Here is a 25436-nt window from a genome sequence, read left to right as displayed (position 1 = left end):
GCTACAAACATGGAAATCTAGAATAAAAGTTTCAAATTCACACCCAAAGGAATATAATCCTCACTCTTTGTATTGGATATACTTTCTGACGTGGCTGAGTGGGAGGATTAGTCCAGCTTGTCATTGTCTGCGTGGGTTTCCTCCGGATGCTCCGGTTCCCTCCCACAGTCTGAAAGACGTGCTGGTTAGGTGCATTGACCCGAACAGGCGCCGGAGTGTGGCGACTAGGGGAATTTCACAGTAACTTCATTGCCGTGTTAATGTAAGGCTTACTTGTGACTAATAAATAAACTTTTTATGCAAAGTAGTTGTCTAGCACAAGATTCTTGTTTGTTGATTGGAAAATGACAAAGAACAAATGTTCTGAAGTCAGTTTTATATTCCCGTTCCTCATTTTCAGTAACAATTGCAGTTTCAACCTCAGCAGTGGATGTTGCTCCAGCTTACATGTTAAGCTGGGTTTCAAACCAGTTCTACACTCACAACCTTAGGAAATACTGGCATGGGCTGCCTGTCTCACTTGATTGAGATGTGTATCACTGATTAGGACAAGACAGAATTGAAGTGTGAAGCTGAAGCCACCTGTCCCTGCTCCTAACTGCTTTGTTAGAAATGAGAGAGAGAGAGAGAAAGAGAGCAGTAGAGAAAGAAAGAGATAGGGAAAGAGAAAGAGAGAGTGATGCACCATGAAACGAGCAAAGACTAGTTTGTATGCAAGAACAAATAGGCTTTTATTAGCAAAAGACTTGGAGCACACCCATGCCGATGAACTGGTCCAGACTGAGGCAGGGGGGTGGGGAGCAGTCGCCTTTATACCTGGACCGGGGGGGGGGGGGGGGGGGGGGGAGGAGTCTTGGGTAGGGCCAGCAGGGATGTGTCCAAGCATGTCACACACACAGGCAATAAGCTAACAGTGGTTTACCACAGAGAGAGAGAAAGAGAGGAAAGAGAGAGAGAGAAAGAAAGAGAGAAAGAAAAAGAGAGAGAAAGAAAGAAAGAGAGAGGGAGAGTGAAAGAAGAAAGACAGGAAGAAAGAAGGACAGAAAGAAAGACAAAAAGAAAAGAGGAAGCAGGAATTGAAAAATAAACATCGTTACAGAACTGTGAAAAGTGCACAAGACATGTACCTTTCCCTTTTTCAGGTTGTTGTAGAGATCTTTGCTTTGCAGGAACTTTTCCATTTCAGCTTTGACTAAGACTTTCCGAACGTTGATAATTTCCTCCACAGTTAGCGCCAGGCTCTCCACTGGATGACTGAATTCTTCCTGCAAAAGAAAAATATTTCAGACTTCCTGCACCAAGCTGTCTTGAATTTATAAAGAGGCTACACCATGGTTACAGAATAAAAATCACAAAGCTCTGCTGGGTGCACAACTTCCGAGGCTGAAACATTCTGAAAGCTATTGGGGCCACTTCATCCAAAGGATTACTTTTTAAATTGAATCTCACACCACTTCTGGTTGCCTCGTGTTACAGGTTTACACAAATAACTTCTAAGCCGAGAAAAATAATGGCTTTATTCTGACAAGCTCTGAAATTACATGAGACAGCCATGTACACTCAGTGCACACTTGTCATACTCTGAGACAGTGATGTAGCATTGGACCAGTTCAATATGAAGTTATGGGTAGGTAAGCTTAAAAAAATCAACAGAAATTTTCAAAGACCTTGCAGAAACACGTAAATATCTACACAGCAGAAAATGGTGGTAAAAGATCGACATCATTCTGATCTGTGCCTGCAGGTGCAACAAATAGTTGATAAAATGTATCTGAAGAAACCAATGGCAGCCTGTACTGCATCGATACAGGAGATGTAAAGAAAGATCTACCCTTTAATAATGGAAAACTGAAACTCCTGCAGATTGACTTAATTCTATACCTCATAATGAATGATTATGTGAATAAAAATACATGTAGTTCCAGAAATAATTCACGGGTATTCTGTCTGCTCCTGGAGTATACAGTATACTGAATCTTGCCTTTTACAAATTGCAATTCTTAAGAAAATCCTGTATCTGCATCTTATTCATACATAGTCTTTATCCTCTGTGACCCTTGTGCTCACTATTCACTTTTCTCACGAGGCAAATGTACAACTCTCTCCATTCCACATCATTCAACCTCATTCAGTCCTATTATTCTGTTCACACGATTCTGAGCAAATTCTTTTCATTCATTTTGCCTGCAGTGCGTTCTGTTGCATTGAGCCCACATTGTGTCCAAGTCCTTCCATCTTGCTAGCTCTCCTCTCCTTTGCTTTTGGTTACCTCTCTTAATCCTCTTCTTTAATTTGTTTTAATGTTTGAATTTTCTGCCACCGTTTAACACTTTGGTAAATTTTAAGCCAGCATAACACATGCAGGTCGTTGTTGTAATATCGGTTTTGAATGTTCAGAACCAACAGCGGCCTCAGGTTCAGATGTACAGCAGCCCCCTCTCCCCCCCCCCCCCCCCCCAACCCACACTCGGTGATGGATGTGGGTAGGGTAGAACCTATCAATGACCAAAGCACTGGGCATTGCAGTACCAGCTGCAAGAGCATTTCATAATCCAGCATAAAGTAGGGGAGGACATATCAATCCCAGATCAACCTACAGTCAGTCAGAAATGCCTGGACAGGCTTAGGGAGACACACTTGTCATCATGAGAAGGCACTGGAGTAAAACACAATAGGCATTTACATTGACCACTTATTAGGCAATATGTTGATTTCACTTATTTCATATTTGTCCAGAATTTCCATCTAATGGTGGAAGATCAGATACCAGGAGTTCAAAAGATTCATAGACGCTGGAGTAATGCTGAGGATAATATTGGTGCAAATGTATATGTTGTTAGCTAAATGGATGGGTCAGGGACTTAGTTCTTCTCTATGACGGCCTTGCGCACTAGTCTTACAGATTGTTTAGATTTTCAGCAAACAGAGGTTTGGCACGGCACAATAGCACAGTGGTTAGCACTGCTGCCTCACAGCTCCAGGGACCTGGGTTCGATTCCCGACTTTGGTCACTGTCTGTGTGGAGTTTGCACATTCTCTCCGTGTTTGCATGGGTTTCCTCCGGGTGCTCCGGTTTCCTCCCACAGTCCAAAGATATGCGGGTTAGGTTGATTGGACATTAACCCTTAGTGTCCTGGATGTGGTAGGTTAGAGGGATTAGCAGGGTAACTAAGCGGGGATAGGGCCTGGATGGGATTGTTGTTGGTGCAGACTCGATGAGCTGAATGACCTCCTTCTGCACTGTAGGGTTTCTATGTTTGTGGGCGGCACGGTAGCACAGTGGTTAGCACTGCTGCTTCACAGCTCCAGGGACCTGGGTTCGATTCCTGGCTTGGGTCGCTGTCTGTGTGGAGTTTGCACATTCTCCTCGTGTCTGCGTGGGTTTCCTCCGGGTGCTCCGGTTTCCTCCCACAGTCCAAAGATGTGCGGGTTAGGTTGATTGGCCATGCTAAAAAATTGCCCTTAGTGTCCTGGGATGCGTAGGTTAGAGGGATTAGTGGGTAAATATCTAGGGATATGGGGGTAGGGCCTGGGTGGGATTGTGGTCGGTGCAGACTCGATGGGCCGAATGGCCTCTTTCTGTGCTGTAGGGTTTCTAAGATTCTAAGAACATCCTCTTAGCCACTGATCTAACCTTGTTTGTGGATTGACCTCCGCCCTGGTTGGGCCTCTTCAAATAACAAAGATATGAAACACACTGGGGGCGATTCTCCCAGCCCACTGGGCAACGGGCCGGGAGGCTCACGCGGAGGCTATTTAGCAGGCTGCCCGCTGGGTGCCACGGCCTCTGTGAGTCTCCAGGCACAGGATTTCTGGTGCCGTCGGTTCCGCGCCAGAAATCAGCGTGGAGCTAAATGAAATATAGTAATCCTCATTTTAATATTATTTGCATCAAATTAGCGAGCCCAGGACTGAAGAGGCCTGCTAGCCTCTCCCTGGCAGGAGTGTTTCACTCCAGCAGGGTTTATAACAGTTCACTACTTGCAGAGGGCTGGCGGCTGGACATCGCTGGAGTGAAGGGGGGGCCATCAAGGCCCCCCACGGAGATCAGGGTAAGGGGGGGTGCCCCTGGGCGTTGTCAGCTTGGTCATGCCAGCCTGGCCCCCTAGCACTGCCCAAGGGGGAAGTGGCAATGCCCAGGGGGAACATTGGCACTGCCCACCGGGCATTGGGCAGTGCCAAGGGGGTTGGGCTAGGGGCGGTGGGGCCTAATGGGGCAGGGCATCTGGGAGAGGGGTTCAGTGGGGGTGGGGTCCTGCTGCCATGCTGCACTTTGGGCTGGGCGACAGAGGGAGGGAGCCAGGCCAGCGATTGGGACTGGCCAGTGAGGTGGGATGGGGGGGGGCGGGGGGGGGTGTTCGGGGCTGCTGGTGGGGGGAGGAGGGGGCTTGGAGACGAAGCTGGACTGGATACGTCTGGGGATCCAGCAATCGGGCCGTGGAGGGGTTGCTGTGCTGGCCAATGATTGAGCTGGCCAGTAATCGGGAGGCCGGCAGTGCATGCACTGATCTTGGCGCTGACAGCTCGGTACTTGTGCAGTGGCCCGCTCAGTGCTATGTTGCCCGCTCAGTGCTATGTTGCCGGCCTCTCCAGCGGGAATAGGTCCCGCCCTGATTTTTAGCGTGATTCACGCTAGTGCACTCTGCAGTGCAGAGAGTGTGGGAGATTCATTTTGAAAATCCCGCTGAAAAAGCCAACAGGATTTACTCCAGTTTTTACGTGAATTCGACACTTTGAATGTTTTTGGGAGAATCGCTCCCTCAGAATACTGTGATCTTAAAGACCCTTGAAGCAGGTCTGTATTGCAAATGCCTCCTAATATGGCCATGCAAGTAACATTGCTTCAAGATCCCAACATCTGACTTCAACAGAAATTAAAACTGGGTGAAGTCTACAACTGGCAGCTGAGCTAAGATTACCCCAGTTACACTGTCAGCAAAAGTTAAAATGAACCCACTACAAATCAAACATCACCATTAATAATCAATCAGCACAGACAGAGATCTCAAATGTACAAACTTTCCTTCCAGTGAAACAGCAGCAGGCTGTGTGAAAATAGGTGCATACTTTGCATTTTTAAAATGGGAAATCTCGTCGCAAAGCTTCCCTAATAGTGGGAACAGGTACTCACCAGCCACTGACGTTTGGAGAAGGTTAAAACATTCTCTGGAATACCCTTCGTAGACTGAAGGTCGTTTTCCATTGTCACACAAGAATGAGTGCTCTGAGCTGCCTGGGTATCTGTAGTCTGCATCCCTGTATTCTCTTCTACTGAAAATATAAACATGTGTTTGTAGGAATTAGGGAGAGTAGAAAAGCAAGATCAAAGGTATATTGTTATCAGCAATTCTCTCCTCTCCCCTCCTCCTTTAAATATAGAATCATAGAATCATACAGTGCAGAAGGAGGCCATTCAGCCCATCGAGTCTGCACTAACAATAATCCCACCTAAGCCCTATCCACACAACCCCACGTAATTACCCCTTTAATCCGTCTAACCTACGCATCCCGGGACACTAAGGGGCAATTTAGCATGGCCAATCAACCTACCCCGCACATCTTTGGACAGTGGGAGGAAACTGGAGCACCCGGAGGAAACCCACGCTCACATCTTTCGTGAATGGCCTCTGATATCCATTGTACGTGATCATTGTACCCGGTCATTGTACCCGGTCATTGTACCCGGTCACTGTACCCGGTCACTGTACCCGGTCACTGTACCCGGTCACACCCAGAGTCAGAAGACATTTCAATTGCGAAGGACCAACAGCAAAGTCCAATTATGTGTTTTTGTCCAACACCCACACCACCAGTTTCCATACAAGAGTGGGAATCCTGGTAGATTCTCTTCTTCCTAACCCAGGGTCCTGGTGATTGGATTGGAAGGTGAAAGCTGACGTTATTCTTGAGCTCTATCGCTGAGTTACACAAACCCATTCATCAGCTGAGCAATCAGAGGAGTGCAAGAAGCTATTAAATATGCACCTCACAGGATTTTACAACCTGCTCAGTTGTTGCATCATTTTAGGTATTAATATATGGAGCCCACACAATAACTATGCCTGTGAGCTCAATTTTCTGGTCAAATATTTTTTAAAAAGTGAAGGTTCTCTCATCATTCACAAAAGGTTATTCTATTATTTAGATTGAAAGGGATTTAGCTCCTTAAACAATTCCTTCCTTTCATTACAACAATAATTACACTTCAAAATGCCTTCATTGGCTGTAAAGTGCTTTGGGTAATGCTGAGGATGTGAAAGGCGCTATATAAATAAATGCAAATCTCTCCTTCTTTATATCAACTTATGGAATTAAGAATCTACTGATGACCATGAAACCACCGTCAATTGTTGGAAAACTCATCTGGTTCACTAATGTCCTTTAGGGAAGGAAATCGGCCGTCCTTACCTGGTCTGGCCTACATGTGACTCCTGAGCCACAACAATGTGGTTGACTCTCAGTTGCCCTCTGGGAACTGGGGATGGATGGGCTATAAATGCTGGCCAGCCAGCGACGCCCATGGCCCACGAATGAATAAAAAAATAGAAAATTTGCAGCTGTGCCTTCAGCTGCCAAGACCGTGTGTTCTGGAATTCCCTTCCTAAACCTCTCCACCTCTCTCTCCTCCCTCAAAGACGCTCCTTAAAATCAGTTTCTTTGATCGAGTTTTTTTGCCACCTGTCCCGATATTTCCATGTGGTTTGGTGTCAAACTTTGTTTGGCAATGCTCCGCGGTTAGATGCTGCGCTCTGTACATAGGAGCTGTCGTTAAAATTTGAGAAGGGCAAATAAAACAAACAGCCTGATGAAATATATCCTAGGATTCTTTGGGAGGCAAGGGATGAGATAGCAGAGCCTTTGGCTTTGATCTTTGGGTCCTCACTGTCCACGGGGGTGGTGCCAGAGGACTGGAGAGTGGCGAATGTGGTTCCTCTGTTTAAGAAAGGGAATAGAAATGACCCTGGTAATTATAGGCCGGTTAGTCTTACTTCGGTGGTTGGTAAGTTGCTGGAAAAGGTCCTTAGGGATAGGATTTACGACCATTTAGAAAGATGCAGCTTAATCCGGGATAGTCAGCACGGATTTGTGAAGGGCAAGTCTTGCCTCACAAATTTGATAGAATCTTTTGAGGTGGTAACTAAGTGTGTAGATGAAGGTAGTGCAGTTGATGTCATATACATGGATTTTAGTAAGGCGTTTGATAAAGTCCCCCACGGTCGGCTTATGAAGAAAGTAAGGATGTGTGGGATAGAGGGAAGTTTGGCCGATTGAATAGGTAACTGGCTATCTAACAGAAGACAGAGGGTGGTGGTGGATGGAAAATTTTCGGACTGGAAACCGGTTACCAGCGGAGTGCCACAGGGATCAGTGCTTGGTCCTCTGCTATTTGTAATTTTTATAAATGACTTGGAGGAGGGGGCTGAAGGGTGGATCAGTAAATTTGCTGATGACACCAAGATTGGTGGAGTAGTGGATGAGGTGGAGGGCTGTTGTAGGCTGCAAAGAGATATAGATAGGCTGCAGAGCTGGGCTGAAAAATGGCAAATGGAGTTTAACCCTGACAAATGCGAGGTGATTCATTTTGGTAGGACAAATTTAAATGTGGATTACAGGGTCAAAGGTAGGGTTCTGAAGAATGTGGAGGAACAGAGAGATCTTGGTGTTCATATCCATAGATCTCTGAAGGTTGCCACTCAAGTAGATAGAGCAGTGAAGAAGGCCTATAGTGTGTTGGCGTTCATTAACAGGGGGTTTGAGTTTAAGAGCCGTGGGGTTATGCTGCAACTGTACAGGACCTTGGTGAGACCGCATTTGGAATATTGTGTGCAGTTCTGGTCACCTCACTACAAGAAGGATGTGGAGACACTGGAAAGAGTGCAAAGGAGATTTACCAGGATGCTGCCTGGTTTGGAGGGTAGGTCTTATGAGGAAAGGTTGAGGGAACTTGGGCTTTTCTCTTTGGAGCGGAGGAGGTTGAGGAGACTTGATAGAGGTTTATAAGATGGTGAGGGGGATAGATAGAGAGAACGTTCAAAGACTATTTCCTCGGGTGAATGGAGCGGTAACTAGGGGGCATAACTATAGGGTTCATGGTGGGAGATATAGGAAGGATGTCCGAGGTAGGTTCTTTACGCAGAGAGTGGTTGGGGTGTGGAATGGACTGCCTGCAGTGATAGTGGAGTCAGAAACTTTAGGAACATTTAAGAAGCTATTGGATAGGCACATGCAGTACTTCGGGATGATAGGGAGGAAATAGCTTGATCTGGGTTTCAGACAAAGCTCGGCACAACATCGTGGGCCGAAGGGCCTGTTCTGTGCTGTACTGTTCTATGTTCTATAACCAACATAGAATATTCTGTATTGAGAAAGCTACTTGAAGATGTGCACTAGCTTATTTTCATGAACAAAGAATGAATAATAAAATATCTAAAGGCAGAATGCTGATAAGGAAAGAAAATGCACTCCAAAAGGATCATCTCAAGTCCCGATCACTTCAGTTTTCATTTTGCTATAACAGCACTGTCTGAACATGAAGCATTTTGTCAATTGCTCCTGTTACCCTTTCAGGGCAATGCAGGCATTGGAATCAAAACTAGAGTGCTGAAATCAAAGAATTGTTATATGGCACTGTGATCTATCAGTTAGGAGCCGAGTGCTTGCGTTGCTCAAGTATCTGAATAAACCAATGACCTCAACATGCCCTCCCTATTATGTGGCAACTTATAGAGTCATAGAGGTTTGCAGCATGGAAACAGGCCCTTCGGCCCAACTTGTCCATGCCACCTTTTTTTTAACCACTAAGCTAGTCCCAATTGCCCGCGTTTGGCCCATATCCCTCTTTAGCCATCTTACCCATGTAACTGTCTAAATGCTTTTTAAAAGACAAAATTGTACCCGCCTACATTTGGCAGCTTGTTCCAGACACTCACCACCCTCTGTGAAAAAATTGCCTCTCTGGACTCTTTTGTATCTCTCCCCTCTCGCCTTAAACCTATGCCCTCTAGTTTTAGACTCCCCTACCTTTGGGAAAAGATATTGACTATCTACCTTATCTAAGCCCCTCATTATTTTATAGACATCTAAAAGATCACCCCTAAGCCTCCTACGCTCTAGGGAAAAAGTCCCAGTCTATCCAACCTCTCCTTATAACTCAAACCATCAAGTTCCTGTAGCAACCTAGTATATCTTTTCTGCACTCTTTCTAGTTTAATAATATCCTTTCTATAATAGGATGACCAGAACTGTACGCAGTATTCCAAGTGTGGCCTTACCAATGTCTTGTACAACTTCAACAAGACGTCCCAACTCCTGTATTCAATGTTCTGACTGATGAAACCAAGCATGTCGAATGCCTTCTTCACCACCCTGTCCACCTCTGACTCCACTTTCAAGGAACTATGAACCTGTACCCCTAGATCTCTTTGTTCTATAACTCTCTCCAATGCCCTACCATTAACTTCTCATGTAAGTGCTGGACATGCAACATCTGCCCTTTTATCCCCTTCCTTCCAAACCGAACTGGCTGCTCGCAATTTAGACTCCACTACATTGCGGAGACCAAACACAGATTGAGTGACTGCTTTGAGCAAACACATCTATTCAGTTTGTGTTTCCGGTCATTTGTCATTTTAATTCCTCACTTAGACCTCTCTGCCTTTGGCCACTGATATTGTTCTAATAAAGCTCAATGGACCCTCAAGGAACAACTCCCCACTTTTCAATGAGACACTTTACAGCTTTCTGAACTCAACACCGAGTTGAACATTTTCAGATCGTAAACACTGTTCCTATTTCTTTCAGATAGCCATTGCCAGCAATGACTTTGCTTTCCTCATATACAGTTCCTCTCCATCCATCATTCGCTCCTTTTACTGTTTCATTCAGACTCCATTTTGCCATTAATTCTCTCTTGTCCTTCAGCCTGTCACAGACCTTCTCTTTTGTTCTTGCCCCTGCTCCACCCACCTCCTTTCTTTACCCCGCTACTTGCTGACGACCTCTGACATCTCTATCTTAGTCAGAGTTTTAACAACACCAGGTTAAAGTCCAACAGGTTTATTTGGTATCAAATACCATTAGCTTTCGGAGCGCTGCTCCTTCGTCAGTTGGAGTGGAAATGTGCTCTCAAACAGGGCACAGAGGGCTCCATCTGACGAAGGGCTTCAAACAGGGCGCCATCTGACGAAGGAGCAGCGCTCCGAAAGCTAATGGTATTTTGCTACCAAATAAACCTGTTGGACTTTAACCTGGTATTGTTAAAACTCTTACGGTGTTCACCCCAGTCCAACGCCGGCATCTCCACATCATCTCTATCTTATCCAGTTCTGATCAAAGGTTTCTCAGTCCACAGATACTGCCTGACCAGCTGAAGATTTCCAGGTTTCCAGGAGGGCGGCATGGTGGCACAGTGGTTAGCACTGCTGCCTCACAGTGCCAGGGACCCAGGTTCAATTCCGGCCTCAGGTCACTGTCTGTGTGGAGTTTGCACTTTCTCCCCGTTTCTGCGTAGGTTTCTTCTGGGTGCTCCGGTTTCCTCCCACGGTCCAAAGATGTGGGCCATGCTAAATTGATCCTAGTGTCGGGGGATTAACAGGGTAAATGAGGGTTGCGGGAATAGGGCCTGGGTGGGTTTGTGGTCGGTGTTGACTTGATGAGCCGAACGGCCTCCTCCTGTACTGTAGGGATTCTATGATTCTGTCATTTTGTCAGATTTCTAGTGTAGGCAGTACTTTGTTTTTATAATTTTTATTTTAAGGACAGCCAATTGACAATCTAGGATCTACAAGTATCGAAATTATACTCATGCAAAAGTTGAAAAAGAAAAACAGTGCTTCATTTGCTCACAGGTGAAGTTGTTTTTTTAAAATCCTTACCTGTTTTATCTCCTGTACTGACGTAGTAAAATTTATTCAATCCTCTCACTCAGCCCTGCACCTCTATCAGAATGTAATAACTTTGAAATTCAGGCTGGTTGTCAGGAGCTGCAGAGTCTTAATTATCAGCCAAGATGCTTCACTGAATGTTAAGCAGTGAATGCTGGGGTGGAGAAGGTCTCAGACTCTATGGCTTTATCAGCAATCACCCAACTGCAGTCATGCAAAGGCTTCACTATTGGTTAGAGAATCCAAAGGGAACATTGCACAATGAGCGAGCAGTTTCTCCATGGGAAGAAGAACTTAGTCTCTTTAACTTACCTTTGCTCAGAGACATAGCTCCGGTTGCAGGGTCAGTCTCGGTCTTGGAGTACAGTCTTGCATCGGAACTCTTTGATGAGAGAGAAACAGAATCGGACTGCGACAGAGCAAACTCAGTCTGTAACTGGATGAGATCGTGTTCTGAGAATGAGCGATCACGTTTTAATGGAACCGGGGAACTCACTATCCTTCGCATCTCTCCACTTGGTGATTCTTCCTCCTTTTAAAAATAAACAATGCAACTAAAATTACATTTCTGCATTTGTGCATTCCTCAAATCAGGAACTGCTTCTAATTACAAACAACATTATCCCACTTCATAGGAAGTTACAATGAAAATGATTGGTCCAGTATGAGAAAAAGTCACACAAATGGTAATATCCTAGGGTCCCAAACTTTGGTGGATTTATTTGCGATCTCTGACACACCGGCAGCTTTGCTCTCATAGAATCCCTACAGTGCAGAAGGAGGCCTTTCGGCCCATCGAGTCTGCACCGACCACAATCCCACCCAGGCCCTATCCCCGTAGCCCCACATATTTATCCTGCTAATTCCCCTGACACTAGGGTCAATTTAGCATGTCAATCAACCTAACCCGCACATTGTTGGACTGTGGGAGGAAACCAGAGCACCCGGAGGAAACCCACGCCGAAACGGGGAGAACATTTGATTTGACTAAAATAATCAAAGCCTTTTCAGCTTTCTCAGAATCATGGGTAGGACGAAGCTATCATTTTAAAGGTTAGATATGGAGAAGACATCTCTAAATGGTCTGGCATGTACAATATGATAGGCCGGTGGGACTTTGATTTAATACACAGAACTTTCATAAATGTGCAGGAAATGAACATAACTGGCAAGGTGGCCATTTTCACTCATCCATGGTTGTCATGGTGGCTTGCTAGTCCACTACAGAGGGCAACGTGTCACCTTTAAAGCAGACCAGGTAAAGACGTCCACCCCCAAAAAGAGGTTCGTGAACCAGTTGTTTTCTTTTTCAATAATTCGGCAACTCCTTGGTCACTTAGCGTTCTCCATTTCCAGAATTTTTAAGTTGAGTTCCAATTCTTTAAACTGCTATGGTGGGATTACAAATCACATCCTGTGGCTAACTAACCAACAACTGGTTTTAATGCAAAATAATGGAGCAATTTAGTACAACTTAACCTTGTTCCTACGAATCAGGCCCAAATGCTTGTGGATCATTTTTTTGTTGAGAATAATGAAAATTTCCACCATTTTAAGGGTAATTTATCTATGTCTATTATATGTTGGTTTCTCAGTAATCTGGTGCAAAGTAAAAGGTAATAGTCATTGATATTGCTGCAGTACCATCAAACTCCAAAAATCCTTAACAATATGGTGTCAGGTACAATGCAGCGCTCAGTGAAATTTGCTAACTCTGCCTAACCTGTAAAGACAACCTAGACCCTTTAGGGATATAGCAATCTAGTGGTTAGGTTACTGGTCTAGCAATCCAGAGACCACAGACTCCCAATCCATGGCAGTATGAGAAAGTGAATTCAGTTTCAAAGTTTTGGAAATAAAAAATAACGCTATAAGTAAAAGTGACCATAAAGGCTGCCAGATTGTTGGAAAGCCAACCAAGTTCACTAACATCTTTGCGGAGAGGACATAGAATCTCTATATGCAGAAAGAGGCCATTTGGCCCTTCGAGTCTGCACCGACCACAATCCCACCCAGGCCCTATCTTCATAACCTCACATATTTACCCTGCTAACCCCCTGACACTAGGGTCAATTTAACATGGCTAATCAACCTAACCTGCACATCTTTGGACTGTGGGAGGAAACCCACGCAGACACAGGGAGAACATGTAAACTCCACACAAACAGTGACCCAAGTCCGGAATTGAACCCAGGTCCCTGGCATTCATAGAATCATAGAAATCATAGAAACCCTACAGCACAGAAAGAGGCCATTCGGCCCATCAAGTCTGCACCGACCACAATCCCACCCAGGCCCTACCCCCATATCCCTACATATTTACCCACTAATCCCTCTAACCTACGCATCTCAGGACACTAAGGGCAATTTTAGCATGGCCTATCAACCTAACCCGCACATCTTTGGACTGTGGGAGGAAACCGGAGCACCCGGAGGAAACCCACGCAGACACGAGGAGAATGTGCAAACTCCACACAGAGTGACCCAAGCCGGGAATCGAACCCAGGTCTCTGGAGCTGTGAGGCTGCAGTGCTAACCGCTGTGCCACCGTGACATCCTGACCTGATCTGCTCTATACGTGACCCTAGCCCCACAACAATATGATTAACTCTCAACTGTGCTCTGCAGTGGACCAATCAGCCACTCAGGAAAATATGGATGGACAGTAAAGGTAGCCATTTCCTGCAAACAAGATGGAAATCCTTCCTGATCTACATTACTCAGCTACAGAGAGCACAGTGAATTCATAGCTGACGCATCTTAATGCACAATGTTCTCAGGAATGTCAAGCTTTGCTCTTGTAGCTTACGTCATCAGGAATGTACCTCGTTGTAGTACAGGCTTTAACTTTCTCCAAAGATCTAGCTGTCTTCACACTGGTTAGAAACATTTCAGTTCCCATGGAGTTGTTGAAGTGGGTTACCTCGGAAATGCTCATCTCGTCCATTTCAGCCAGTGTCGGGGCTTTAAGTAGCACCCTGGGTCTAGGACGCTGTGTGCTTCCCATGGACTCAGTGTTGGAGAGATCCATGCACGATGTAGACTTCAGTTCATCAGAGCAGGCATGCACAAGGCATGGCAGTGATCCAAAGGTCACTTCTGCAAAGGCAATTCATTGATAACATGAAGGGAAAGTAACCAGTTAGCTTAAGCCTGCAGCGACCATCGCAAAGTGTAGGACTGATCTGACACCATTCAATTCGCTCAAAAGAAAAGAGTTGTCAACATGCACTGAGTTTAATACGATTTTGAATTCTTGTTGATATTTACAATGATTGAGCAGGTTAGATATATTCAGCAGTTACATGAAGTAGAGGTGAGCCACTTTATAACATGAAGACGTGGTGGGGATGGATTTTCCACTTGATTGCAGCGACACGGGGACAATTGGGAATTTTTTCAAAAGCATATTCTAATTTGGACAGAACAAATAAATTTCACTGTTTTCTCAAACCCCCCAAATTCTGATTGAATTCATAAACCTTACTCATTTCATCATTTGCTGAGGGATGGAAGTAATTGCACCGGCACAAGCTGGAGCTCGATAAAGGGAATGTATTTCATGCTGATTGTACTGACCCCTGAAGCATTAACCAGGTTCCCTGCTATTCTGCAAGGCCACAACTCTTGTTTATAGTATTGGATTCCACAGGATCTGATATCAGACACATTCCTGAGAGCATCGGACCAGCTCCACCCTGCCCGATGCAGACTAACACCACCCGGCTCGCTCCAGACCAACACCATCCCCCTCGCTCCAGACTAACACCATCCCCCTCACTCCAGACTAACGCCATCCCCCTCGCCCCAGACGAACACCATCCCGCTCGCTCCAGACTAACACCATCCCCCTCGCCCCAGACTAACACCATCCCCCTCGCCCCAGACTAACACCATCCCGCTCGCTCCAGACTAACACCATCCCGCTCGCTCCAGACTAACACCATCCCGCTCGCTCCAGACTAACACCATCCCCCTCATCCCAGACTAACACCATCCCGCTCGCTCCAGACTAACACCATCCCGCTCGCTCCAGACTAACACCATCCCGCTCGCTCCAGACTAACACCATCCCCCTCGCCCCAGACTAACACCATCCCCCTCATCCCAGACTAACACCATCCCGCTCGCTCCAGACTAACACCATCCCCCTCACCCCAGACTAACACCATCCCCCTCATCCCAGACTAACACCATCCCCCTCGCCCCAGACTAACACCATCCCCCTCATCCCAGACTAACACCATCCCGCTCGCTCCAGACTAACACCATCCCCCTCCCCCCAGACTAACACCATCCCGCTCGCTCCAGACTAACGCCATCCCGCACGCTCCAGACTAACACCATCCCCCTCGCCCCAGACTAACACCATCCCCCTCGCTCCAGACTAACACCATCCCCCTCACTCCAGACTAACACCATCCCCCTCGCTCCAGACTAACACCATCCCCCTCACTCCAGACTAACACCATCCCCCTCGCTCCAGACTAACACCATCCCCCTCGCCCCAGACTAACACCATCCCCCTCACCCCAGACTAACACCATCCCCCTCGCTCCAGACTAACACCATCCCCCTCACCCCAGACTAACACCATCCCCCTCCCCCCAGACTAACACCATCCCGCACGCTCCAGACTAACACCATCCCCCTCGCTCCAGACTAACACCATCCCCCTCGCTCCAGACTAACACCATCCCCCTCACCCCAGACTAACACCATCCCCCTCGCTCCAGACTAACACCATCCCCCTCACCCCAGACTAACACCATCCCCCTCCCCCCAGACTAACACCATCCCCCTCCCCCCAGACTAACACCATCCCCCTCCCCCCAGACTAACACCATCCCGCACGCTCCAGACTAACACCATCCCCCTCGCTCCAGACTAACACCATCCCCCTCGCTCCAGACTAACACCATCCCCCTCACCCCAGACTAACACCATCCCCCTCACCCCAGACTAACACCATCCCCCTCGCTCCAGACTAACACCATCCCCCTCCCCCCAGACTAACACCATCCCCCTCACCCCAGACTAACACCAAATGTTTTCCTAGCAGCATTTGTTCTACTTGTGACCATCAGACAGGAAGATGAGCCTGGCTGCACCGTCAGGGTTTCAGCACAAACAAGGCCTCAGGCTACCTCACCAACATTCGCTGGGACAAGTATAACAACAGCCAGTCCTGAGGAGTTTGAGGAGAAGGGATCAGGTGAATCAGTGCACAGCTGAGGTGGAACAGGTGCCGGAGCTAGAAATGGAGCAGGAATCTGCGAATCACTTGGCTGCCAACAACGGCACCTGCAGATTGGGAAATGCAACAAGGCTGTGAAATTGGGTCGCCGGGTCACACTAAGGTGTGAAACTGGGAATAGTACTGTCCCTGTCAGCCCCGGAGAGCTGTCATCTTGAACAACTGCAATCCACAGTACACCCGCAGTTCCATTAGGAAGAGAGTTCCAGGTTTTTACCCAGTGACAGCGAGGAAGCAGTGATATTTTCCGAGTCAGGATGTTGTGTGGCTTGGATGGGTATTCCTCGCGTCTCAGTGCGTGTGAAAGAGGACAAGAAGATGAGCCAGTGGAACCCCGGGCAAGCAGGTCGCAGCGGAACCCCGGCTGAGCGGGGTGCAGCGGAACCCCAGCTGAGCGGGACGCAGCGGGCCCCCGGGCGAGCGGGGTGCAGCGGGCCCCCGGGCAAGTGGGGCGCAGCGGGCCCCCGGGCGAGCAGGTCGCAGCGGAACCCCGGCTGAGCGGGGCGCAGCGGAACCCCGGGTGAGCGGGGCGCAGCGGAACCCCGGGCGAGCGGGGCGCAGCGGAACCCCGGGCGAGCGGGGCGCAGCGGAACCCCGGGCGAGCGGGGCGCAGCGGAACCCCGGGCGAGCGGGGCGCAGCAGAACCCCGGGCGAGCGGGGCGCAGCGGAACCCCGGGCGAGCGGGACGCAGCGGAACCCCGGGCGAGCGGGGCGCAGCGGGGCCCCCGGGCGGGCGGGGCGCAGTGGGGCCCCCGGGCGAGCGGGGCGCAGCGGAACCCCGGGCGAGCAGGGCGCAGCGGAACCCCGGCCGAGCGGGGCGCAGCGGAACCCCGGGCAAGCAGGGCGCAGCGGAACCCCGGGCGAGCGGGGCGCAGCGGAACCCCAGGCGAGCGGGGTGCAGCGGGGCCCCTGGGCGAGCGGGGCGCAGCAGGGCCCCCGGGCGAGCGGGGCGCAGCGGGGCCCCTGGGCGAGCGGGGCGCAGCGGAACCCCGGGCGAGCGGGGCGCAGCGGAACCCCGGCCGAGCGGGGCGCAGCGGAACCCCGGGCAAGCAGGGCGCAGCGGAACCCCGGGCGAGCAGGGCGCAGCGGAACCCCGGGCGAGCGGGGCGCAGCGGAACCCCGGGCGAGCGGGGCACAGCGGGGCCCCCGGGCGAGCGGGGCGCAGCGGAACCCCGGGCGAGCGGGGCGCAGCGGAACCCCGGGCGAGCGGGGCGCAGCAGGGCCCCCGGGCAAGCAGGGCGCAGCGGAACCCCGGGCGAGCGGGGCGCAGCGGAACCCCAGGCGAGCGGGGTGCAGCGGGGCCCCTGGGCGAGCGGGGCGCAGCAGGGCCCCCGGGCGAGCGGGGCGCAGCGGAACCCCGGGCGAGCGGGGCGCAGCGGAACCCCGGCCGAGCGGGGCGCAGCGGAACCCCGGGCAAGCAGGGCGCAGCGGAACCCCGGGCGAGCAGGGCGCAGCGGAACCCCGGGCGAGCGGGGCGCAGCGGAACCCCGGGCGAGCGGGGCACAGCGGGGCCCCCGGGCGAGCGGGGCGCAGCGGAACCCCGGGCGAGCGGGGCGCAGCGGAACCCCGGGCGAGCGGGGCGCAGCAGGGCCCCCGGGCAAGCAGGGCGCAGCGGAACCCCGGGCGAGCGGGGCGCAGCGGAACCCCGGGCGAGCGGGGCGCAGCGGAACCCCGGGCGAGCGGGGCGCAGCGGAACCCCGGGCGAGCGGGGCGCAGCGGGGCCCCCGGGCAAGCGGGGCGCAGCGGAACCCCGGGCGAGCGGGGCGCAGCGGAACCCCGGGCGAGCGGGGCGCAGCGGAACCCCGGGCGAGCGGGGCGCAGCGGAACCCCGGGCGAGCGGGGCGCAGCGGAACCCCGGGCGAGCGGGGCGCAGCGGAACCCCGGGCGAGCGGGGCGCAGCGGAACCCCAGGCGAGCGGGGCGCAGCGGAACCCCGGGCGAGCGGGGCGCAGCGGAACCCCGGGCGAGCGGGGCGCAGCGGAACCCCGGGCGAGCGGGGCGCAGCGGAACCCCGGGCGAGCGTGGCGCAGCGGGGCCCCCGGGCAAGCAGGGCGCAGCGGAACCCCGGGCGAGCGGGGCGCAGCGGAACCACGGGCGAGCGGGGCGCAGCGGAACCCCGGGCGAGTAGGGCGCAGCGGAACCCCGGGCGAGCAGGGCGCAGCGGGGCCCCCGGGCGAGCGGGATGGAGCGGACCTCCGGGCGAGCGGGACGGAGCGGACCCCGCGGCGAGCGGGACGGAGCGGATCCCAGGCGAGCGGGACGGAGCAGATCCCTGGCGAGCGGGACGGAGCGGACCCCGCGGCGAGCGGGACGGAGCGGATCCCAGACGAGCGGGACGGAGCGGATCCCAGGCGAGCGGGACGGAGCGGATCCCAGGCGAGCGGGACGGAGCGGATCCCAGGCGAGCGGGACGGAGCGGATCCCAGGCGAGCGGGACGGAGCGGATCCCAGGCGAGCGGGATGGAGCGGATCCCAGGCGAGCGGGACGGAGCGGATCCCAGGCGAGCGGGACGGAGCGGATCCCAGGTGAGCGGGACGGAGCGGATCCCAGACAAGCAGGACAGAGCGGATCCCCGGCGTGCGGGACTGCGCGGATCCGGATGGTATAACAGTGGATGATGCCTCTCCATCCTTGGTATTATTTTGTTTTCTTTGATAACCTTCCTTTGGCACGGTTTTGCGGGATAGAGAGAACTTTGGAAGCAATATTAATTTTATATACAGGGATAGCAGCAGTGAAATCAGAAAGCACCTTTTCCACACAAATACATTCTAAATGTGTAATTCTCCACCCCAAATGAATGGGTCAGTTGAAATTTAAGATTGATTTTTTTTGTTAACTAAGAGTTTTGTGATTCAGATTCTGCGAGTATCAAGGAATATGGTACAAAGATGGCTAAGTAAAGTTGAGGTACAAATCAACCATGATCTAACTAGATGTTGAAACAGGCCCAAGGGACCTAATAGCTTTCTCCAGTGACCGATAACAACTATAACTCACCAGTGTTCTTACTCCGACCGGCTGTCTGCACCGGTCGAAGCTTTTTCTTCGACTTGATCTCTTCCAGAATTCGCTCATGCAGACTGCGTGGCTTCTGAGGCTTTGGTCCAAGATTCCTTTCAGAGACCTGAGGGCAATTAGTCAGAAGCTTTTTATTTCACCCAGAAGGAACACTGGCTAAAGCACAGTAATTACAAGAGAAAGAAAATCAAACGGGAGGAACATATAAGATTGCAATCTATGATTTATATGTAATTTCCATGACCCTTTTATTAATCCATGTCCCCCACACAATAAGTGTGGGCTGTCTCCTGTGTAGTGCCTGTGCACACACTCAACTGTACAATGGAGCTCTGAATGAATCTGCAGCACACAGTGTGAAGAGTCTGCATAATCCTACCAAGCATCTACTTAGCAGCAGAAGCTCACCAGGACAAAAAGTTGCATTTAATTTGATAAACAGATGTCAGGAAAGGGACTTACATCTCGTGTTTGGAAATAGAAAGCCATCAGAAAACCAAATGTACACAAATATACAGCTTGATAGATTTAATCTGATTTTTTATTTGTACAAATAATGAATGTTAGAAAACATGCATATATTAGTATGGACTCTATTAGACAAGGCATGTGCAGTTTCGTGAGTGCCAATGTTAAACTTAAGGAGGATGAAATGTTGGAATATTGGACAGGAGGTTTTACTGGTGTTTGAACAAATATTGTACAAGTGTGGAGTGTGATGTCAGAATTATAGATTGTGCAGCAAAGAAAAATAACTGTTGCAACTGGATAAATAAAAATGGCGATGAACACGGATCAGTATTCAGAATCTGTACAAATGCTGATCAATGTTTGTGGTGCCTGACAGCCAGCGACCCACTTGGATAAGGAACCTGAGCAGGTCTTTGTTAAGTCAGGCAAGTAAACTGCATCTTAGCAGTGAGCAGGTTTTGGAGGAGCCTTCAGTGACATGTTCCAAAAGACGTTTTCTACATGGCTCTTTAATGAGGAGACAAGAGAAACAAGTGCTTTTAAGTTGAGTGTGCTTCCCATCAGAGCAGTGTTCCCTTCAAACAAAAACACTCATTAAAATACATTGGCTCAGGTTTCTGCAGTAAAATTAAATGGTGAGGCTATTAGCAAACCAGACAGCAACTCCTAGCTTGTGCACAAACCTGGAAATCCGGAATTTGCTGTCCGAGTTACACTGCCTCTCCAGAAACTTCACTATGACAAGATCTCACCAGGAAATTCAACACTTTCCCTCTCGATTCCAACTAAACTTGCCAGAAAAGCTACCAGTCTTCCGTTCAAGTGTAAGCATCTTTTTAATGACTTTATACGTCTGCTAAAATCCTCTCTGGCATACAAAAATATATTTTTGTTTATAAACGTGGAATCTCATTCCTTCATGATTTAATTATTGTTTGAGTTTTTTTTTTAAATTACTTTTTCTTTCTGTCTCTTTTATCTCCCTCTCAATCCCATATTTCTTTCCCAGTCTGAACGGGACTTTTTGTCCAAGATTTGGTATTGAATTCAATATCACTGCTGCATGTCCCAGTGAGGATTCTTCAATTTGATTGGTTAAGGAGACACGCGATTACTTCCCTTCTGCACACAAGTTCCAGATGGCCTGTAGGGAGCGCTGTGCTGTTTCTCCTCCTACCTGACAAGCCGAGGGATAAGTGAAAAAGCCCAGAGTAAATCTAGTTCTGCTCAGCAGTAACTGCAAAACCTGAGCCATTGCAAACAGAGGACAAGATGGATTTATGGGAAACAGTAGTGAGGCCTTAGAACACGACTTTAATCGTAATGCCTGCCCTGCCTGGACACACAACCAATTTTTCCTAAAATATAGCCATCCAATACTTTTCTGCAAAATAATTCGTTAAAATATCAAAGCTTCGAAATATGAAATTCACAGGCATCAGAAGTCTAAAATGAAACATACATAGAAACCCTACAGTGCAGAAGGAGGCCATTCGGCCCATCGAGTCTGCACCGACCACAATCCCACCCAGGCCCTACCCCCACATATTTACCCACTAATCCCTCTAACCTACGCATCCCAGGACTCTAAGGGGCAATTTTTAACCTGGCCAATCAACCTAACCCGCACATCTTTGGACTGTGAGAGGAAACCGGAGCACCCGGAGGAAACCCACGCAGACACAGGGAGAATGTGCAAACTCCACACAGACAGTGACCCGAGCCGGGAATCGAACCCAGGACCCTGGAGCTGTGAAGCAGCAGTGCTAACCACTGTGCTACCGTGCCGCCCTGACAAACCTCATCCTATTCTTACACACGTGATCAACATGAGCTGCAGGTACAATGATAACAAGGGTTTGTATAATCCAGTGTCAGATCTTGTTGTTAATTGATACCTCATTGAAATTAATTCATTCAAAAATGACATCTATTCAGACGTGGGATAACTGCCATATTTTTCAGTGGTGTTACCAATAGCTAGCTCATGGTAATATTTTAGCGATTTTTTTAGAACTTTTAGTTCTGGGAAAAATAAAGTTTAATTGTAGAAAATGGGATAAATGCAACAAAAGCAGCTTGAAGACTATTACACTTGAAAAGGGTGGATGGGTGGCATGGCATGTTGCCGTAACAGCTAGAAAAAGGCAAGATCATGAAATAACAAGTTCACTTACTTAACTGCAAAGAAATGCAGCCCAGAGTGTTGTATTGTTGTGGGAGTTAAAGCTGCAATTAATTTAAAAGCATTCAGTGAGCCCTGGAAGACCATGTTATCACAGAGATGGGTGGAGCTTAACAAAGTTCTATGCTTTCAATTTTTCTATGTTTGCTGTGGGAGCGAGTGTTCTGCAGTAAGGGAAACGTCCGTACTGAAAAGCGTGCTGCTGCTAGCAGGCTCTAAGCAGAAAAGGTGCTGCTATTTGATAGCTCCATGCAGTTAGGGCTCAGAAGCAGTCCTGGGGAGTTGAGATAGTTTCAAATGGCTCCATGCTGGAAAGGGTCAGGGCACAGAAGAAGCCCTATGAGCTTGGTGTAGCTGGGGAGATTGGAGCTTGGTGAAACCCAAGGGTGGTGTCAGTCAACTAGTGGCTAAACAAAGAAGCTAAAATTGCGCAAGTTGAGATTGGATTGTAGACTCGGAAATCCAGTGGAATGGAGTCTCAGCAGAGGAGATTGAAAGCCTGCGGGCTGTCATCGAAGCAATGTGAGTTGGAGAGGCTGTGAAGGAATTCAGAGGCTTGATCTTCGAAAGTCATAAGTTTGGAGTCCTCTTAAGGGAGACAGAGTTTCAATGAGATTGGTGTTTACTGAAGTCTGGGTGGGTTGCTGAGAAATCAATGAGATCCACCTTGTTGCGTTTGCTATTGATTGTGTTGTGTGATATTTTCAACCACAGTCTGCCTGTTAATTCACATGTACCTCATATCAATCCTGAATGTTAGAGTATAAGATAGATACTGTAAACTTTTTGTATTATAAAATACGTTCCAAAGAAGAGTCTTACAGATTCGAAACATTAACTCTGTTTCTCTCTCCACAGATGCTGTCTTACCTGCTGAGTTTTTCCAGCATTTTTTGTTTTTTTTTCAGATCTGCAATATTTTGCTTTTATTAGTGTATTATTTAAAAGATTAAGTTATGGATCGCGAGCATCGCTGGCTAACCCAGCATTTATTGCCCATCCCTAGTTGTCCTTATCTTTTTGTCCTTGTGTAGTAAAGTTGATTTTTGTTTGTTCAGAAAGGTGGAATTTTGTGGCTTGATTTTCTTAGCAAGTGTCTTGAATCTCAAACCTTGTCGACTTTATAGAAAAGGTTATTGGCGCCTAATTGGATCGCATCAAAAACTTTGGGGTCTGGTCAAGGAGCACAGCAGTGGGGATAAAAGCTAATACGCAGATAACATTTAGATTGGGAAGATTAATGTTTAAAATGAGAAAACTCTTACCTAAACTTACGATGTCCTAAGAAGGCCTTGCCAATCCCCGGAAGCAACATAGGAAGCAGTAAACTAGAGAAAACACAAGTCGAAAACAGGTGGAAACTGAAAGTGATGTGGGAGAGCCAGCTCCGAGTTCCTCACTAACAGCAATTAGAGGGAATGAGAAAAGAAATATGAAGAAGAAACAAAACCCATGGAAGAAAGGAAAACACAAATGGAAATGTCTGATGGGAACAGAAAGGTTTGGGACGAAGAGTCGTTCTTACCGGCTTTAAAGGGGGGCGTGATCTTATAAACTCAAGAATGAGTTCATGAGCATTTTTCTTCACACATGGCGGGATGTCACCATCAATCTGCAAACAGAAATGAAATTCTCCGTGTGTTAATCAAATACCTTATTTACAAATTAGCTCTAATGCAGAAATCGTATAAATAGACACACTGAAGCAACGTTCTCTCTTCCACCTTCTTCTGTCGGGAAAAAGATACAAAAGTCTGAGGTCATGTACCAACAGACTCAAGAACACCTTCTTCCCTGCTGCCAGCAGACTCTTGAATGGACCTACCCTACACATTAAATTGATCTACATCCTAGCTATGACTGTGACACTAAATTCTGCACCCTGTCCTTTCCTTCTCCCTCATGTACTCTATGAATGGTATGCAAGAAACAATGTACTTCACTGTATACATGTGACAATAAATCAAATTGGCAACGTTGGCTGTTCTTTGGCAATCTTTTACAGTCGCTCAATTCTTCTCAGTACTAAAAGAACAATAAGACAAGAAGCACCAGGCCACTTCAGAAGAAGGTGAGAGAAAGGGGGAGTGAGTCATTTATTCTAATATCGTATCTGGTTCTCATCATATTCTGAAGTGTGAATCTGTACTGTTATATTCCAGAAACCACGTTGGTATAAGACAGCTGGAGCCAATCTTTACTCAGTCTAACATTTATTTACAGTGAAACATGACAAGCATATACGTCCTAACCCAACTACATCCCAATTTCAGCGAGTATCTTTTTGTATCTGCTCAAGTGAAATCCCAATTAATGCCCTGCATCTGTTTACAATTAAACACAACTGATATACTCGGAACAGATATTTCGCCTACAAGGTTTAACTACACTGCAGCAGAGAAAAATAGGGAAAGTTTTGCACAGTTACAATATATCCTCATATTGTGCAGATGTTTTTCAAGCTTTTGGGACTCAGTGGAGAGTGTAAATGGATTAGAGTGTGCACAGAATCCCATATTGTGTTACATGAAAACAAACCCTCTCCAGCATCCGTTTGCTTTGAGCTGAAGCACAATATAACAGTGAGTTTGCAGAATTAATGTCCAATAATCTTAAAATAAATACATATTGAAAGGAGTGTTGAATCATATTGGTGACAATTTCCTCTGCACTGTATCTTTATAAAAACCATGCAAATGTCGAGAAATATTGTTCAACAAATTAAACTGAAGGGAGAGCGCACATTCACTAGTTAAACACATGTGCATCTTTTATTCCGGTTACTCCAAATTATTTGGCATGTCAGCTATAAAATTTCTGCATCGGTGATAATCTGAAGTAAATGCATCTGTCCACACGTATCAAATCCCCTCCCAGATACCTCACTTAACGGAGGTAGCTTGAAGTCAGTCCAGCCTAGCTACCCAGAGGAAAATGCAAACACACTCACAAATAGCTACCAAAGACAATGGAAAAGTGAAGATAAACTGAAGGAGTAGTATGTTATTTAACTTCTGTTTTTGAGGAACTGAAATATAATGATACTGTAGTACTAATTTTATAACAGATTCAGATGGATGGGATTGTCAGGCCGAGCTCGCCCCAAGACTGGAAATTCCTGCCCGAGATCAATGGACCTGTGCACGGTCCACCAAATTTTCTGTCCCGCCGCTATGATTCCCTTGGTGGGCGGGACGGGAAAATTCCGCCCACCAGATATTTTCACAGAAAAAAAATAGGTACAAAGTGAAATCTTGTAAAGGATGGGATGGTATTTCAAACGAGGCCTTTTTAAATGGAAAACACAAACTTACAGAATGCATCTTAGAAAATTGCTGGGACAGTAGAATTGATCGAATATATGTGGGACAGGAGAGACTCAACAGACCCCTCAGCATTTTACTTCAGGCAGAGATATTGGAATAAAAGAAGTATGGCCTTCGAGATGAATTCTTAACACTAACTGGGAGTTTGTGCAAAAACGCTTAAAATTCTGCATCCAAATGTTTCCTTACAAACTTAAGACCCTCAAGAATTCAAGATAGAAGTCAACACTGGATGAAAAAAAACAAGAAATGGAGAGGTACAAGATCAGAAGGCAGGGGTGCAGAAAACCATG

General features: G+C 48.2%; 1 protein-coding gene across 1 annotated transcript in view; it reads right to left on the bottom strand.

Annotated features, from left to right (window-relative positions):
* spire2 (spire-type actin nucleation factor 2) overlaps positions 1-25436 on the bottom strand; it is a 93972-nt gene that overhangs the window by 9364 nt on the left and 59172 nt on the right. The window contains exons 6-11 of the mRNA XM_078210239.1: positions 23343-23429; positions 19141-19267; positions 13807-13982; positions 11196-11415; positions 5132-5271; positions 1128-1265 (exon numbers count right to left, since the gene is read on the bottom strand). Of these exons, the coding sequence (XP_078066365.1) occupies positions 1128-1265; positions 5132-5271; positions 11196-11415; positions 13807-13982; positions 19141-19267; positions 23343-23429 (888 nt within the window). The remainder of the gene's footprint in view (positions 1-1127; positions 1266-5131; positions 5272-11195; positions 11416-13806; positions 13983-19140; positions 19268-23342; positions 23430-25436) is intronic.

This window comes from Mustelus asterias, chromosome 4 (assembly GCF_964213995.1).
Source record: "Mustelus asterias chromosome 4, sMusAst1.hap1.1, whole genome shotgun sequence".
Lineage (NCBI taxonomy): Eukaryota > Metazoa > Chordata > Chondrichthyes > Carcharhiniformes > Triakidae > Mustelus > Mustelus asterias.
Note: the sequence above shows the minus strand (reverse complement) of the source record. Positions and strands in the feature narration are given on the sequence as shown.